General features: G+C 36.5%; 1 protein-coding gene across 2 annotated transcripts in view; it reads right to left on the minus strand.

Annotated features, from left to right (window-relative positions):
* mmp17a (matrix metallopeptidase 17a) overlaps positions 1-17183 on the minus strand; it is a 124988-nt gene that overhangs the window by 15938 nt on the left and 91867 nt on the right. For both annotated transcript variants that reach the window (XM_067424567.1, XM_067424568.1), the window contains exon 5: positions 1572-1748. In XM_067424567.1, coding sequence (XP_067280668.1) covers positions 1572-1748 — 177 coding nt within the window. The remainder of the gene's footprint in view (positions 1-1571; positions 1749-17183) is intronic.

Consider the following 17183-nt stretch of genomic DNA (forward strand, 5'->3'; position numbering starts at 1 on the left):
TGTACAATTCTCTTCTGTTTCTTACATTATCAATTGCTTATGTCACGTTGATTAAAATGTATTATAATGGGTCTCTGTTGGATAGTCTCACCCTCCCACAACATTTAAGCATTAGTTCATCAAGTCTTTACATGCAAAATGGCTGAACAAGTGGTCATAATATTTCAAGCATGTTTCTTTACATTTCCATTCGACTTTTTTTTCTAAAGATATTTGTTGTGATGTGGATGAGAATTTGTGGCCCAAACAGATAGAACATCGGGAGGTGTAGGAAGACTCTGCATGTACAGTTTTCTCTAAGGAGATTGTCCATATTCATTTCTACTTGTTTTGTTTCTTTTCTTTGTGATATGCAGTGCTGTCTTTTCCTTCCTGTATCGCAATGACAAGGTCTGTCAACAAATTACAGTACAAACAGTAAAAGCGTAAATGTGAATCTTTTCCAGTCTCTTGCAATCAAACCCCCACACACATACAAGGTGTAACCTACAATTTACAAAAATTGTCATCAAAACTTTAGCCATAGTTTAGATCAGAACATCCCTCCAGAGTACACTGTTATACTGACAACATGACTAAGCAATTCGACTGTTATCCGCACACAATGACACAAGGACTTTTCATTCTGATGGCACAGACATGTTCATTGACGCAGATATTTACTTTTGAGAGATGAACTAAGGATTTTGAGCAAGAGACTGCTTTGCAGGTAACCCATTGTGTTTTGCTATTTGTATGAAATGCTTTGAGAAATGCAATTACTGTTTTGCAAATTTCAAGGATGATCCGAGAAATGTACCAAAGAAAATTAGAAAAACTGCAAAGTTGACACTAATAATAATATTTTTTAATACAATAAGAATAAAATAATAAAAAATATAATAATATATTAATATTATTATAATATGAATACAATAAAATAATATAATAAGATTTTAGTTTAATTTTACACACTCTTCTCACTCTTGCACTCTTATTTTTACACAAATTTAAAATTTTGTAAACTTTAATAAATACATTTTCATCAAAATTTCAACTACAATAAATTAATAGGACATAATGAAATATTTACCTTTTTTTTTAATTAGTGGTATTTATTTTTATTTTCTATAACTATAAAAATGAACACTGGCTGCATCATTCATATCCAAGCACTGAATTGACAAACATTGTTCTATGAAGATTTTGCAGGCTTATTTGCCCCATTTTCACCCCATTCTAGCTCTTTTAGTGAATACTAAATTGACGCAGACAGCACATGTAACCGTGCTATCAGCAGGCACAACTCATTCTCAGTGTCATCCTAGTGTGTTTACTGTTGACAGATTACAGCATCTATCTGTCTGTATGTCTTGCAGAGAGACTGTGCCTTCAAGTTGTCGCTATACTTGTCAGTTTTTGCTTCTTCAACAATGCCAGATTCAAACAGCGATAGCAGGGTGTCCGTGTTTGATTGAGGATCTCAGCTCACACAGCTGTCACGGTGCCTGTTTTCAGTTAACTGATGGAGAGGGAGGAGGTACGGGAGGGAAAAAAGAAACCAGACGTGACCAAGGGGTGGACGTTCTTACCGTAAATCTGCCAGACACGGACCTTGTCTTCGTACGCGAGGTTGTACTTGAGCGGGTCGCCCACTGGCCCCTGGTAATAAGGGCGCATGATGGACTCAATGGCAGAGGTGTGTGCGAGCCCTATGGCATGGCCAAACTCATGCACCGCCACTGCGAAAAGGTCCATGCCGTGGGAATCTAAAGAGAAAAGACACAATACAAAAGAAATTTTAGAGAAAAAAAAGTATTTTCTTTATAACAACAAACCAGTTCAAGATGGTATTAGACACAGAAGGACAGACGGATAGACGGATAGACAGACGGATAGACAGACGGACAGACAGACAGACAGACAGACAGACAGACAGACAGACAGATAGATAGATAGATAGATAGATAGATAGATAGATAGATAGATAGATAGATAGAATTTAGACAGACAGACAGACACAGATAGACAGACAGACAGACAGACAGATGGATGATTGATAGATAGATAGACAGACAGACAGACAGACAGACAGACAGACAGACAGATGATAGATAGATAGACAGACAGACAGACAGACAGACAGACAGACAGACAGATAGATAGATAGATAGATAGATAGATAGATAGATAGATAGATAGATAGATAGATAGATAGACAAAATGAAAGACATAAATTAGACAGGCAGACAGACATATGGAAATTAGACAGACAGAGACAGACGGACAGACATTTCTTCTTTGATTTTATGGTGTTATGATACATTAAATATATATTAATTATAGCCTAAAATGTATATTATGTAGACAGACAGACAGACAGACAGTCAGACAGACAGACAGATGGAAATTAGACAGACAGTCATATCATTTAAAAAATAAGAGAGAGAAAAAAAGAGTTTTCCATTAGAAATATATCTGTAAACTATGCCGTTAACAAATCTTACGTAATTTTGTCTCTGCAGAATAAGATGAGATCTCTGACTCGGCAACTATGAGCACAGTTTGAGGCAGTAATGAGAAACGGATGAGGAGAACAATCTGAGAAGCAGAAGACCTCAGCAATTTGTTCTCCATGTAATCTAGGAGATAGAACGGAGACTAAAAAAAAAAAAAAATTTATATTGTGATTTTTCTGTCCTATTGAACATCAAATACCTTGTTTCATTAGAATGAAGACATCCAGTGCAATTATGTCCTGGAAATCACGATGATTAAATTGTGAATAGTTCAGGATGTCCACCCACATTGTCATTTTCAACACAATGAGCCCGTGATTGACAGGGAGGACTGCACCATTAAACGTTACTCACCTCTTTTCATTATCTCGCTTTAGTACACAGACAGATCCGCGCGATGCACCCAGCCATAAAATAACATTCGCACATTTCTGTTAAATGGCCCTTAGAGATGGCAACAAAAAATGCAGCCAGAGCCAGGAAAGTGTCATTGGATTATTTGGAATAGAGAGACAGACAAATAGACAGGAAGAGATTTATAGATAGAAAGACAGAGAGAAAGGTGAGCAGGGCCCTGGGCTCGACAAAGTGTGAAAATGCCAAAAAGCGTGACAGCTGCCTTGCGCTGCAGGTTTGTATAAGCAGAACGCAGCTAGTCAAGCTTCTCTGAGCGAAACCGAGGATTAAATCAGTGACTTGCTCATTAAGATTGCGACTCAAAACGAGCCGTGTATCACTAACGGGAGCTCGACACCCTCGTGTGGGTACCTGCTTTTTGCATTAGCATAATGCACTTCAAAGATTACGCGAAACAAAAGAGGCCGGGACCTGACGGATTTCTGCTTGGTGAGGAAACTCACTCAGGTTTTCAGCAGAACAATGCAAGCTTAATCTTAAAGTGCATGTCTTTCTCAAAATGTGTGTATGCTTTAAAGAAACAGCACACCTAAAAATTGTTATTTTTAAATTTTTAATTGTTAAAACATATTCAGACTGATACATCTGAACTTTTACGTGATCTCTAAATAAAGTGATCGTGAGTGTTTATGTCACAAGCTTCAACTAAGAATTGATCTTCTGAACAGTTTTCCACTGTTAGCACATATCATCCGCCATTGCTTTTTTTTCTTTGTTTGAAAAGCAGACTTAATATTGATCTATTGATCATGTCCTGATTAGGAGACAAAGAGCACATGAAGCTGTGTTGTGCTGCTTATATATTTTTTAAGTGCCCCTATTTTCTTATAATATATTTTGCACATCACCACATTTTTCAATGATTTTCAAACGACTCGTCGGGGGAATCAGTACACAAAGCCAGAGCTTTCCCAATAAGATCTTTTTTTCTCCTCGTTTCAAAAAAGATCTGTGTACACACGAGAGCAATAAAACGTTTCAAAACTATGTAGTATACATGCCAGGCCAGTGTGTGGCGCTGTAATTCTGCCACAGAAATACAATAAAAACTGAGAAGAAGAGTTGTGGCTAGAAGGGTATAGCAGTTTTAGGAGGTGATGCAAAATCTCACGATATAAAGACAATAAATACATTTGCTACTAAACAGATGTTTTATTAATGCCTACACCTATCCCAACAGTAAACCTACCCTTACAATAATACAAATTGGGTAATTAAATGTTGCGATATTGATTTGCGCATGCCCAGTGCCCGTAGTTGTATCACTCTTTCACCGTGCTGGACGTAGTGTGATGACATCACCGTTTTGCAGAGGTGGGACAAAGTCTTTGTTATGCAAGTCACAAGTAAGTCTCAAGTCTTTGCCCTCGAGTCCCGAGTCAAGTCGAGTCAAAGATGAGTCAAGTCTCGAGTCGAGTCAGAAGTCAAAGCCAACAAGTCTCAAGTCGAGTCCAAAGTCCTACCATTTTAGTTTCGAGTCACTTCAAGTCATCTTACCACAAAAATAAAAATTATACAAATTATGTATGTCTGTAAGATTTGTATTTATTTAAACCTCTTTTTATACAATGCCATTAAGCAAATACAGTAAAAAAACAGAAAATGTAAATTTTCACAGAAAATGCTTGTATTGCAACAGCATATTGCACTAGAACAATGCACAGCAGCTTCAGTCCTGTATTGTGTTGACCTCATATTGCAAAACAGTTAAACTTCAAATAGATATGGGTCCTTTTAGCCTAAACTTAGGGCCATTATGGGAATATTGTTTAGCTTATTTTTGGTTTAATTTGGTTTACTTTAATAATTTTATTTATTCAGTTATTTTGTTTTGCTATACTTTTTATGCCAGCTTGCCATGGCAAAGCATATGACTTCAGTTTCTTGAGGGAAAGGGCTTTCTTATGACTTTTGAAGCAGTGAAAATATTCTTAATATTGCATACACTGAAACTGAAATATTATTGTATACCGTAGTGTATAATAGACAATGAATATTGACACAACAACATTGATATGAGTAAAGAGTTCAAATACAACATGTGAGGCTATAGATTTTCTGACATCTGTTTCATATTCTTCTCAGGTATGAAGAATACCTAGAGGGGTGGGGGGCCCAAAACAAGCCCAATATTATTATATTATTTATTATCATCAGTATAATTTATGATTAATAATGTATCAATAAATGTGCCTGCAACATATTAAATTGAAATCTCGTGGAGTTTAAAAAGCAAATACAGATGGGATTTTACAAAATTCTTCAAGTTGCAATAAAGACTGTGAACAGAAGAGGTTTGGAGATGGAAAAAGAGAAAAAGTGACGTGAAGGATTATGGTAACTCCAGTCGGAGTTATTGCACACATATAAGGAGCAGTGGTGAACATGCACACTATAAACCGTAAAAAGGATAAGCCCTGCATCTCAATGTGCAATCTGCCCTAAAGAGTGTTGAAAATTACTAATGTCACATAGCTACTATTTAGGATTATAATGCACTTTTTTTACAGTCTATTGGGAGTTGGTGCATAGGAAAACACTGAGAGTGCTGCAATATAGAGACATGTTTATAATAATATACATTCGAACCATACCTACTGTTATTATTAGTAGCCTATACTTTTTTTATTATTTATTTTTATAATAGCCAAATAATAATAGTCATAATAAATAGCCTACATTATAAAAAAATATTTTTAAAATTAAATTAGGTGGCTTACCTCCTGTTTCCTCTCCATCTCTGTATATCTCTGCTGGTTGCATTGTTTGTAAAAAATAATAATAAAATGTATTCGTCTATTTACGTCTACGAACTATCATTACATTTATAACATCACATCACATGCCTGCACGTTGAACGCAATTTTTCTTCAAAGAGGGAAAGGAGGCGGATGTATGAGGACGAATGATACAGCACTTGTATCGTTGCACTATGTCTATTAGCTGTGAGAAGACAGTGTCAGGCAATGTATTTGGACAAAACAGCGACCATAAATGTAAAGAAACGAAGTTGCTTGTCATATTTTCCTAACAAGCAACCACATTTTTTTAAATAAGCCCAAAAAACCGCGACCCGCAACTCGAGATTTTTTACCGCGACTTGCCAAAAAAAGAAGCCCAAATAAGTCACGTGTTATACGCGGACTTGGTAGCTATGGATACTGTTGAATCAAACCAACGTGGGAATACAGTGATTGGATGTCGTGACTCGTGCTGGCAGCGCGCGTGCTCTCTGCATGCATACAGGTGCAGCTTTTTTTCACTGAGAGCAGCGCGGCAGTGTGAAAGAAAAATTGCCAAAAAGTAGCAAGTCTTCTCGAGTCATAAGGCTCAAGTCCAAGTGAAGTCACGAGTCATTGATGTTAAAGTCCAAGTCGAGTTGCAAGTCTTTGTACATTTTGTCAAGTCGAGTCCAAAGTCATCAACAGGGCTCTCAAGTTTTGAACAGAGTTCAGAGTGAGATTTCGGCCGTGGCGGCAGGAACGGGGTTTGGCTGGGTACGGGGGTCTGATATGAAAAATTACACATTCGTACAAATAAAAAAAAAATGCATTTAATTAGTGTGTGTGTGTGTGTGTGTGTGTGTGTGTGTGTGTGTGTGTGTGAGAGAGAGAGAGAGAGAGAGAGAGAGAGAGAGAGAGAGAGAGAGAGAGAGAGAGAGAGAGAGAGAGAGAGAGAGAGAGAGAGAGAGAGAGGTTAGTGTTGTTTATTGGTGTTGGTTTTTGAGGCCTTCAGCCCAGAGGTTGGTGGCACCTTAACATGAGCACAGTCGCGCTGAAGTGAGCTGTGGTTTACAACAGAGATTATTTTACTCTCAAATAATCTTAGACAAACTGCCTATAATTATTGTTTGCTATATCACTTTTTCCTCTCTTTATGACAGCGGCTGGTCCGGCTCTAGCTCTTTGGTTGCCCTAGGCGAGATGGAGTTTTGCATTTTCAATTCCACATAGAATTTTGCTACATTCATTGCGGAATATATAATCAAAATGCAATCGCAAGTATCTTAAATGGAAGTTTAAATGCAATTTAGAAAAATAACATTTAAAAGATCATTTTGCTACAATTTTTGCTTGAACATGTTAAACACATCTAATTATTTCTGTAATACCTTTTAATTTAAATTTTGCAACTTATATAAAGTATTACAATATACAATTTATGTTTAAATTATATGTTAAAACTAGTGTAGGAAATAGCAAATGTAAATTATATTATTCAATTTGAATTATCATTTTGTTCCAAATGTTGCACACATGGTATGGAAAATGTAAATTTAAATACTGAAATGCATTGCCATTTTGCATATTGCATTGCAAATGTTATATCGCTACACTTCAGCTCCCAAAAATAGGGGTGAGCATGAATATATTCGATTTGTAATTAATATTCGAAAAATAAAAATAAAATTGAAATTTTACTATTGGCTATTGCTTCACTGGCCTAAATGCAGTGGCCTAAATCCATTATAAATCTTATAAATAAGATGAAAATGGTCTTACAAAATGGAGTTACTTTTAATAAATTAATTAATGAAAGTGAGTTTAAAAAAAAAAAAATCCCATCCAAACACCAGTCGATGAGGACAGCTGTCCATCACCGCATTCACGAGTGCAGAAGAGCACAGATGTTCACTGAGTGAGAGCGCAATAACATACGATAGCAAAATGCAATTCATGCAAATCATGATTGAGCGTCCTTTAAGTTTTGTTGAGGGATTAAGAACAGAAAACACAAAGTGCTGTCAGAAACTTAACTTAACACCGTTATCTTTGTGCATCTGTCATCGGGGCTTCTAGTTGCCAACTAACGGTACTTCAGCGAGCATTTGATTCAATGAGCGAGGCCGTGGCGTGAATCACAGAATGTGACGTTGGAATCAGAACGTAAACGTTCTTGGATGGAGGGACTATCTATATCTTACCCAGATACAGCAAATCTATTTTATGATTGGCTGTTCGGTCTCTATTTTTATTAGATTAACTGGTGCATGGCTGGGCCGTCAGCGAACTCGCTTGATTCCTCTAATAGCGCGCAACTTTAGTGTGCGTTACCCTGGCGATTTCTCTGCGTGAGAAATACAAGGTGTGGCGTGTGAGCGTGTGAACGGGTTGAAATGCGTGTGTCTCACGCCCAATGCGTGAGACTTGAGAGCCCTGCATCAAATTCATGACTCGAGTCTGACTCGAGTCCAAGTCACATGACTCGAGTCCACACCTCTGCCGTTTTGCGAAATATATTGGCTGTACACACGGAAACGCAAGAACGTCGTTTTCAGATTTATCCACTCTGGGACCCGGTTTCAGAAAATATCTGATTCATGCTTCCAAAATGCCAGATCTGAGTGGACGAAATGCTGATAGGGTACAAAATGTATACGCATACAGCTAAATGCATCTCCGTGTGGATGGGGTCTAAATCTCTTTCTGTGAGCCTTACTCTGCTCTGATTGGCCAGATGGCTGAGTCGGTTTTGATTGGTTTACTGATTAAAGCACATATCAGAAGCTAAAAGCCCATCTCCATAACTGAACTCATATAACTGTACACACTGTGTGGAGGGTTCCTAAAGCTCAGCGATTGTACACACTGTAAAGACAGTGATGATTATATCGAATTTTGCGAGTGAAATATTGGAACTAATTATTCAACCCAAACCTCCATTACAAGTACTTGAGCAGGACGTCGGTGATGCGCTACTCATTTTGAGGTACAATATGAGATGTTGCACTAACTCCTCACCATCAGAACTAACAAGTGTATGTCATCAACAAACCAATGTGTACATGTGCATTAAACACCACATAGCCGAGGACTAACATGAATGACTGATGTAACATTAAAAGTTTGCAAAACAAATCTTGCTCCATCCTTTATCATTACTCAAAGTAGTAAGAACAACAGACAAGTAAGTCCCTCCGCTTCACGTCGGGGTCCTGATCACTCTGTCGGGGTTTATTCTGCGATAACAACCGGCTGGGTGTACATTATCCCGCGTATTACACGGCTACTAGTCTCAAATAAATTAGACACAAAATATTGTCTTGAGATTAAATATTTTATTAGCTCTTACGCAAAGCTTCCGCGAAGGAAAACAGTTCCAACCTGCTTTAAGCCTTTATCTATTGCTGAAGATTTGCCATATGCCCTTGCTAAATGTTGAAAATGAATGCTCAAAGGGTTAGTTCACCCAAAAATGAAACCAAACCTATGATTTACTCACCCTCAAGTTATCATAGGTGTATATGACATTCTTCTTTCAGACAAATACAATCGGAGTTATATTTAAAAAGTCCAGGCTAACGTTAATCCCAGCAGTAGTTGTAGTTGTGTTTGAAGTCCATAAAAAATGCAGCTGTCCGTAACGTGCTCCACACGACTCCGATGGGTTAATAGAGCCTTCTGATTCGAATCGATGCATTTGTGTAAGAAAAAGATCTATATTAAAAACGTTATAAAGGAAACCTGCCTTGAAGTCTTCCATTGTAACCCACGGCTGTTTAAGCCACAAGATGGCGCCAGCGTTAAGCATAGAAGTAGTACCGGTCAAGATAACAAGTAGTACCCGTATGATATGAGTGGGTGTTATTTGGGAATAACATACCGCTGGAATGCGCGATTGACCAATCAGAATCAAGAATTTCACAGAGCCGTGTAATAATCTGGATTAATAGAGACAGTTTTAGGTAATAGTGGCTGACAGCTGATTTGCAGAAGTATTTTAGGAAGACAGTTCTTTTGCTGATACCAACTTATTTTATTCGAACAATAACTATAATAAACTTATAAAGGATGTAAATCAGGAATTAGCTACATTTAAAACATGGCTGGATTTAAACAGATTATCACTCAATTTAAACAAAACAAAAATGATTATGTTTGGAAATTATTAGCAAAATTCGGAACTATTTATAAATATAAATGATTTTAAAATAGAAAAAGTAACGGAAATCACATTTTTTGGGAATCACGATAGACAACAAACTGAGCTGGAAATCACACATTGGACAGATACAAAGGAAGATATCTAAAAATATTGCCATTATAAATAAAGCTAAGTACATTTTAAATTATAAGCTGCGGTATATTTTGTATTCCAGTCTTATTTAGCCATACCTAATTCATGGAATTGAGGTCTGAGTTCTCTGCATTCCCTTGTAATACTTCAAAAACGAGCAATTAGAGTTATTCACGAGGTACCAATATCATACATATATACTGTTTTCACAAAATAACATGCTTAAATTTATGGACCTAATTGATTTTTATACTGCACAAATAGTGTTTAAAGCAAATTGGTTCCTACAACCAGCAAATATTCAAAAACTGTTCAAAAAAAGAGAGAGCTGTTATGATTTGAGAGGTTATGGACATTTTAAAGTACCAGCTTTCAAAACAGCAAGGAAAAGTATGAGTGTGTCTGTGTGTGGTGCCAGGCTCTGGAATAACCTGAGAGCCCAACTCAAGCTGTGCCCATTCATTTATCAATTTAAATCGAAGTACAAACAAGTCATACTGTCTAAGTATAGGACGAAAGATTGTCCTTAAGTGTGGACATGGAAATAACTCTAGAGCAATTTATTTATGTGGTATTTTTTGTGATTCGTAAACTAGAAAGATAGTATAAAGTCATTAAGACAATATAATTAAACTATTTATAATTACAAACAATTGTGGCAAGGAAATGCACTAAATTCATAACAAATAAGGAACAAAAAAGCAAATTAAAAGATTGGTGACTAGTTGTTACTGGCAATGATGGGTTTTGTGTACTTATCGAAGAATCTTCCTTCCTTGTCTTGGAATTACCAGAATGGTTGTGAATTAATATTGTTGATTGTATAGTCTCTAAAATATGACAATTTAAATATGTGGCGACTGTCTTATTGATTATAGTAAATGTATTTACTGCTCAAATATGTATAAAAGGGTGTAGGCGTTAATAAGCTTAAAGGTGCGGTAAGTGTTATTTCAAAACCGTTTTAGAAAAAGGACACGGGCCGAGTGGAATAACAAACTTGTAGCCAATCAACAGGTAAGGGGCGTGTCTACCATTGATGGTGAGAAGAGCGCTCGCTCTAGCTTTGTGCACGTCTTTATTCAAAACACACGAGTCACACATGACGGACATTAGCCGAGAACTAGCCTAATATATACTGCTTGACTATGCTCGTGTGTCATGTTCACTTGTTAGTCCATTTGCGATTGTATTGTGTCTCACTTCAGCGATGATAAACACCCGTTCATTTCCACACCGCATGGAGCATCTAAATCTCCTCACTGTGTGCTTCAAGCATCAGCTCACACAATGTCCCCAACAAGTAAGATACTATACTCCTAATATATATTTGTTTACTCTTTTCATGACCTATATAACCCTTATCCAGTCATAATTGTAATATGTGGTTAGCTGGACTGTCGTGCTTGTGTTCTATAGAGTTGTTCATGAGAACAGTTTGATCGCTATGGCTCTAATCTTGTCATAATCGTAATATGTTGTAAGTTGGACTGTTAGCTCGCGCTATAGAGTTGTTCATGAGAACAGTTTATGATTTTGTGATCGCTATGACTCTAATCTTGTCATAATTGTAATATGTTCGTTATTGGACTGTCTTGCTCGTGTTCTATCGAGTTGTTCACAAGAACGTTTTGTGTTTTTGTGATAGAAGGAAGGGATGACTTTTTCATTGAATATTCGACCTGGATTAGACAGAGATTCTGCCATAGCCGTTGATGCCTCTGGGTTTACGTATGTGTGGGGCGGCGCTATCAAAATAGGGGCGAGACCCTTTTGGGGGTAGGGGCGTGTTTGTTTTGGTGATTTGAAATACCAACAACGGTTACCAGATCACTTACCAACCTTTAAGCTTCTGCCTACTCCTTTTGAGCATCATATCTACGTCCCCCCCCCCCCCCCCCTTATTTTAATTTTCTTATTCATTTTCTTCTGTTGAAACTTGTTACTATGTGAATTTTGTAGAATTCAGATGCTCAAATAAATAAGGATGATGATGACGATGATGATGATGACAGTAACAATGTGTGTTATTTAGTTTGCTAGAAACATACACAATACAAAACTATGTATTTTGAACACACTCGGTAGACAATATATCAATAATTAATCATACTTACAGGTTGTGATTCTGAAGAGCAAGTTAGTCCAAATAAACTGACTTTCAAGAGCAAGCATTTTGCAAAAAATCTCATGTCAGAATCACATGTAATAAAAAAATCTAACTTTATCAGTATGAATATAAACAAATAAGATGCATTTTAGTATTCACTATCAATCTAGAATACCGATACTGGTAAAGTTTAAAATATATATTTATAAGGCAAAGCTAAAAACGGGTAGCATTGATACATGTTTTTCCATACCATACTGTTATACTGTGATGAAGATGAATTTTGTGTAAGATTCATAACATATACGGTGTTTAGCATGTAAGAGTTTCCATGATGAAAGCATTGTTGACTAGTAGTAGCTAAAGCTAACTTAGTTCTAAAAAAAAGTTCCTGGATGCGGCGTACTAGCTTTTACCCATGCATTTTGTTCTCTTAAGTTAAATTTTGCGAAATTCAACACGACAGCGATCAACTTGAGCTAAACATATTGAGTATTTATCACCTCTTGATAAATCAAGTGGATAACATTGTAACTTTATGCTAAGTAATGTCATGTTAGCTATATTAGGCAGCTACGTGTACTAGTGATACATGCTCCATGAAAACATAAACCCAAAAAATGTATAATCAAAATGAAAGATTACATGTCCAGCAGAAATACAGCCATCAAGGAGTCGTTTTTCAGCCCCTTGAGGTCCTTCAGTTCTCGACATCGTTGGACAGCCACGCTGATATTTACTCGCGTTTGATTTCTTTGTTTATTCAAAGACTTTTTGTGCATTGCCTTTTCTTGTACTGTCTTCCTTTTTTTTGCATTGTCTGTGATTTCTGAATGCTTTTTCTTTTCCTAGGGGTGCACGCATGTGGGCAGATCCTGTAGCAAAAGCGGTGGTAGCGAGCGAGTGACAGTCGCCCAAGCCAATTATTTGTTTCGTCCCGAACTAAAATAATGAGCAGCGTTTATTGCAGATTAAAAAGTCTAGAGTCACTCGATTTTATACTCTCTTTTTCAGAGTACTTACAGTACATTTTAATTATGTATTGACATATAAAGAAAGTTTAAACAAATTTCAACAAAGGTGTTTTAGATCATTCTTACCTACCCTACGTTTAATTCCGAATGATTATCATGTGATTATTTTTTATTCTGTCTGTGCTACTGGTCTTACTAATTATTAGGGCCCATGTACACAAAGCTATTGTTTACCCACCTCTCATCTTGATTCAAACCCATATGACTTTTTTTTGTAAATCAAAAGAAGAAACACTTTTTTTTACTCTGTTATATTCCATACAACACAAATATTTTTTGGAAGAAAGACTTTGGGTGCACTGTCCCTTTAAGACAACACAGAATCACAACTGATGAGTTTCGCCTTGTGTCTAGTTAACAACCGCCGTATCTAATTGCTAGAGGCTGATTTGTTTAGCACAAGCTAGCGATTCATCCTGATGAACTTTGCGCCGATCAGGGTCCAAAGGAGGAGATGCGGCAGATGACAGATGGATATGAAGCAATCTGATTAAGAACTTACGTACTGGAAACATCTGGTGCATGGCAGCCTGAAGCAGCGAGCTGAAGTGTCTGTCACAAATGACTGAAATAAATGAGTGTAAACTATCTTAAGACCGAAATTTTGCCTGTGCATGTTAACAATTTGGCCCTGGATTTCAAAAGCTTATTTGAGTTAAGGTTATGGTATTAAAGTACCTTCTGTTCAGTTAACAAATACATGTGTTTAGGATTATCAGATCAGAATGGCTTTAATGGGAAAGATCACCCGAAAATTTCAAATCTGTCACCAATTACTCACCCTCATGTCCTTCTAAACCTGCACTTGTTTCTTTCTTCTGTGGAAGTATTGAACTGTTCTGCTCTTCTCGTGCAATTACAATGAATTTTGGTGGCCTTTCAAATGAACTACCTTTTGAAACTCATGCAGGTTTGACTAATGTATGAGCAAACTCATAAGTGTGAGTAATTGATGAGATCTAGCTCAAAATAATTAACACATCTCACTGCTTTGTTCACAATTAGGAGTCAATCATTTCATTGAACAAAGACTCTCCCTTTGGTCAGTTTCTGATTACAACGAAGTTTTAGAAGATTCAGGTTGATTGGAACACATTTTTCTATTTAAAGTGTCCCAATCAACCTGAATTCAGCCCTATTTCATCTCTTCTAAAACATTCCCTGCGTCCCAATTCGCATACTATCCATACTAAATAGTATTCAAAAATAGAATTAGTATGTCCCAAATCAGTATGTTGAAAAGACTATTCCAAAGATACCCGGGTGGTTTACTATTTCCGGTCCGAATTCGAAGTATGGATCGATGTGCACTCTAACGGCTGATATTGCCCACAACCCATTGCGAGTTGGACGAGGATTCGATTAGAACTACAAACGCTGAGAAAGCGTTAAAAACTACAAACATGGCGGATGTGCAAGTCAGACGGTTAAGTAGAGAAGTTTAGATAAAGGGGTTTGAGTGACCAACTATCAATATTTAACCTGACAAAAATATATTTATTTTTATTAACAGTGTTGTCCACATTATATTTCACCTGCAGCAGCATTGTGAACTTTTGTAATGACGTTTGGCCATTAACTTTGAAATGCATCATTATATTTAAACTGCAAACACACGAGGAGAGTCTCTATTAAAGACACACACATGAGCGGCTACATTTCTCTCTTTGAACTGTGACGAATCTGACGATGCCTTACAGGGCAGTTAAACAGTGACGGTATGCTCGTAACTAAGCGACAGAGTCCGTTAAAGATGGCGAAGTATGTCCCGAAGCTTGCATACTTTTCTGCTACACACTCAAAAGTATATACTTTTTCTTCACAAAGAGAGTACATACTTTTAGGACGTAGTATAAGTAGGCAAATTGGGATGCAGCAATTATGAAAGCTTTGATTCAGAAACTGACCAAAGTGAGTCATTATTCACTGAAATGATTGACCCTTAATTTTGAACAAAGCAGTGAGATCTATTCATTCTTTTGAGTCAGATCCTTTCATTGAAATGATTGACTCTTAATTGTGAACAAAGTGAGATTTATTCATTCTTTGGAGTCAGATCCTTTCATTGAAATGATTGACTCTTAATTGTGAACAAATCAGTGAGATTTATTCATTCTTCTGAGTCAGATCGTTTTAATGAATTGGTTAATGAGGAATGCAATTTCATTAATTTAGTTTTGCGTTCAACTGACTTCTCATGTTTTCAACATATTTTCAATGAATTGTTTAATCCATTTCACAAAATGAATAATGGGGTCATGTGCTTTCAGAAGACTTGAAATATATTCGAAGAGTTATATAGACTATTTTATAATGTATTTACAACCTATTAAAGCTTTAAAAGCTTTAAATTTGCAAATGTGAAAGAATAGCCTAGACAGTTAATCGAAAATAAAGAGAATATGAAAGGGAAAAAGAAATTCATACTGGTTTTTAAGGACACGAGGGTGAGTAAATAATGACAGTATTTTCACTTTTGGTTGAACTAATCCTTTAAAGTCAATGAAGCATAGGCAGAAAGCTGATGATTTCTTAAAATAACCTTCTTCATGAAGGTAAACAGCACTCTCTCTTCCTCTCGCAGTGTGTTCGCAGAAATCAACAATAGTCAAAGCTAATGAGAGGCGCTCTGTAAAATGGACGATAATGGACCAGGGTCTTCTGCCTCATTTTGTCATACACACAAAAAGACGTGGACACACACACAGACATTAAATTCAATGGTGAATCACATGGGCTTGGGCCAAATTGCGAAAAGTTTGATCAAAAAACCACCTGCTTAATGAGCCTTTTGTTTGGGCCAAAACAATCAGTCTGCATTAGTGAGCAACCAATGAAGGCATAATTAATAAAAGCAATCTGCCCGCTGTCATAACAACAGCTAGAGACGCTCCTACGATTCCACTCTTCTGACCCATGGGAACATGGGACACCTCCGCTGCTTTGCAACAAATATGACGATACCCGCAATCTTAAATGGAGCGTTTTGAATTCTGTCGAGTCTCCATTAAGAGATAATTAATCTGTACACACAGCAGAACTTCCTCTTTCCTGTTTCGTTCCACCGTTCCCTCAAAGAGAAAGTTCTTATGTCAAAAACAATATGCGTACAGTTCTCCAGACTGAGCTGGAGGGAGAGAGAAACAGGGGAAAGGGAAGTGCGTTTACTCACCCCCTGTTTGCATGATAACACTACTCTATTTTATAGAGTTCAATCAGCTGAGCCTCTAAGATTTGTATTACTTATAAATGTGAGGAATTTTTTCATAAAAATAATTCATTAAAGTTTCAGTGTGAGAATGTTCATTTTTGTTTCTACTGCATAATAATTTAATATAAAATTTGAATTCAATTACATTTATTTTTAACGAAAGTGTCTAATATAGACTCTAATATAACACCAAAATCGAAACCACAGTGGAAGTTTTTAGCGGTGGGGTTTTTAGCATTCCTATCTGGATCATATCAATTATTTACACCCTTCGGCGAGGTACTCTGCTGTAAACTACTAAAATATCTTTCACGTTCTGCTTGCTGCTTAATAACAGGTTCATGATGATGATGAGGAGGAGGAGATATGTTCTACCAATTCTGCTATTTCTCGAGTTCATATCTTGCAATTCTGACTTTATATCACACAATTCTGACTTTATAACTTTCTCATAATCCGCATTGCGAGACATTTATAATGTTACAAGTAAATGCTGTTATTTTGAACTTTCTACTCATTAAAAATCTATTAAAAATGCCCAAAAATATTAAGCAGCACAACTGATTCCAACATTGATAATAATAAGAAATGTTTCTTAAGCACCGAATCAGCATATTATAGTGATTGGAGGATTATGTGACACTGAAAACTGGAATGACTGCTAAAAAAAATTAATTATTATTTTTTTGAAAATGCAAAAAAAAAAAGAAAAAAAAAAGAAGAAAAATTCAGGTGGGCATAAGAAACTAAAATATCTTACAGACACTAAACTTTTAAACAGTGGTGTAAAACATATATATTTTTCATTAGATGGTCTCAGAGGGCAGATGGAATTCCAAAAATAACAGTAAATCAGAAATTTTTCGGCTGATGTAGAAATCTTGCGCCTGTTACAA

This window comes from Pseudorasbora parva, chromosome 18 (assembly GCF_024679245.1).
Source record: "Pseudorasbora parva isolate DD20220531a chromosome 18, ASM2467924v1, whole genome shotgun sequence".
Taxonomy (NCBI): domain Eukaryota; kingdom Metazoa; phylum Chordata; class Actinopteri; order Cypriniformes; family Gobionidae; genus Pseudorasbora; species Pseudorasbora parva.